The sequence below is a fragment of the Salvelinus sp. IW2-2015 genome, unplaced genomic scaffold, assembly GCF_002910315.2.
Source record: "Salvelinus sp. IW2-2015 unplaced genomic scaffold, ASM291031v2 Un_scaffold10794, whole genome shotgun sequence".
Classification (NCBI taxonomy): domain Eukaryota; kingdom Metazoa; phylum Chordata; class Actinopteri; order Salmoniformes; family Salmonidae; genus Salvelinus; species Salvelinus sp. IW2-2015.
Genome location: NW_019952052.1, coordinates 1 through 2,288, shown reverse-complemented (window position 1 = coordinate 2,288; position 2,288 = coordinate 1). Strand labels below are relative to the sequence as shown.

At 43.6% G+C, this 2,288-nt stretch overlaps 1 protein-coding gene across 1 annotated transcript; it reads right to left on the bottom strand.

Annotated features, from left to right (window-relative positions):
- Window positions 1-490: 490 nt before the first annotated feature.
- On the bottom strand, window positions 491-1,598 carry LOC112079987 (X-linked retinitis pigmentosa GTPase regulator; the record flags this gene model as incomplete). The annotated part of the gene is made up of 4 exons (XM_070442473.1): window positions 491-621; window positions 742-900; window positions 1,097-1,246; window positions 1,440-1,598. Coding segments are annotated over 4 exons (599 nt in total), but the record flags the coding sequence as incomplete, so codon positions are not given.
- Window positions 1,599-2,288: the final 690 nt, after the last annotated feature.

Genomic DNA, 2,288 nt, shown 5'->3' with positions numbered 1-2,288 from the left:
ACAAAGTAGACGTGGTCTAACCGGATCTTGCAAAACTATAGTTTTGGTTACAAGAAATTTGTGGGTAGTGGTTGGAAAAACTAGTTTTTAATGACTCCAACCTCAGTGTATGTAAACTTCGACTTCACACTGTACTCATGTTGTTCAACTGATTGCTGAATTATAATTTGAGAAGATTTTCACTATGACATCGTTAGCATGGCTGATGCAATTTTAAAGTTTCTGACATTTACCCAGTTTAGTTTTTTTCCTGAAAGATAAAAAATAGATAGTTTGACATCAGTTTCTCATTATAATTTGTCTAGTGCATAGATTCAGGTCAATTACATTTAGTCTTGTTCCAGGTGGACATGCGGAGGTTGCCACCATGCTGGTTTCTAGCCAAGCCAGAGAAAGAGTGTCAGGGAAGTTGACTCTGGAGGAGAATGATGTACAGGACTACCTGGAGAAGGCCTACACAGAGCTCTTAGTGGACAACCATCTACCTCACCCTGCTACCCTGAACAGTAGCCTCTCTTGCCGCGGTCAGGAGGAGAGAGAGGGTGTTGCTGGGTACTGGCCTGGGGTCACACATGTAAAAGTGGGACATGGGTGGTGTTGGGAGTTTTTCAACATCCAGTCCTGAAACCACCACATGTCCTGAACACTTTCAAAGTGGGACATAAACTTGTTCATGGGACATGCTGAAAGCCACAGCCTTGTGAGAGTCAACTGTCCACTGGTTGACACCAAGCTGCCTACCTGTCACAGCCACGGTGTGCCCGCCTCCACATGCCACCTGGGTCACCTGGTCTGTGATGCCCTTCACCAGCTGGGGCACGCGGTGTCCATCCAGCTGACCCGTGGCCAGGCCCAGTTTGCCGCTGTCGCGCTCCCCAAATGTGTACAGGCCCCCGTCAACTGTGACAAAAGAGATTCCCTGTTGATTAATTGCATTAACATATTTACCTATTTTATATCTAGACATTATTCTACCAACCCAAGAAAAATGACATGTTCATACACAAGGGGTAACTCCCTATTCCTACAAAGTTGTGGAATCATGTGACCTGCCACGCTGACAGTGCTGAAGTAGGCTATGCCATTGTCCTCTCACCAGTGACGAAGGCAGAGTGGTAGTACCCACAGGACACCCAGGCCACTGGCCGACCCACAGTGACCTCCTGGGGGGTCAGGGCACTGCTCTCCTTCCCCAGGCCGATCTGACCCTCAGTGTTGTCACCCCACATGAACAGCGTCCCACTCTCTAGAACAAGGACATCATCACAGTGATTATTTCCAGCAAAAACAAGGTGAGGAGGAGCAACAGAAATATAGACAGTTGAAAGTAAATTAGTGCAACTCTGGCCCATGAAGTAAAAATGTAAGTCATCAATATGAACCAGAAGACACTCATAGTTGTAACTCAGAGGTTGTGACTTATAACGGGAGAGTCTTACCCGTGAGGGCAGCAGAGGTGTTGGAGCCGGCAGCAAGCATTTTGATTGGTCCATGTGAACTGAAGAAGTCCACCAATTGGAAGGCTGTCCTCTCCTCACAGTCTCCCAGACCTAGCTGACCTTCGTTGTTTCCACCGGTAGAGTACACGTTTCCCCGAGCTGTGGACAGGACATATACATGAATCAGTCTCAGTTCTACTACAACAAGGATTATAATATAAAACATTAAAAGGCAAAACTTCACTATCCTGTGTTTATTATTTATATATCACATACACCACACACACACACACGGTCAAAAGTTTTAGAACACCTATGCATTCAAGGGTTTTACTTTATTTTTACTATTTTCTACATTGCAAAATAATAGTGAAGACATCAAAACTATGAAATAACACATATGGAATCATGTAGTAACCAAAAAAGTGTTAAAGATTTTTTTTTTTTGATTCTTCAAAGTAGCCACCCTTTGCCTTGATGACAGCTTTGCACATTCTTGGCATTCTCTCAACCGGCTTCATCAGATAGTCACCCGGAATGCATTTAAATTAACAGGTGTGCCTTGTTAAAAGTTAATTTGTGGAATTGATGTCCTTCTTAATGCATTTGAGCCAATCAGTTGTTTTGTGACAAGGTATGGGTGGTATACAGAAGATGGCCCTATTTTGTAAAAGACCAAGTCCATATTAAGGCAAGAACAGCTCAAATAAGCAAAGAGAAACGACAGTCCATCATTACTTTAAGACATGAAAGTCAGTCAATACGGAAAATATCAAGAACTTTGGAAGTTACTTCAAGTGCAGTTGCAATGAGTAGGTGTGTCAAAACTTTTGACTGGTACTGTATGTA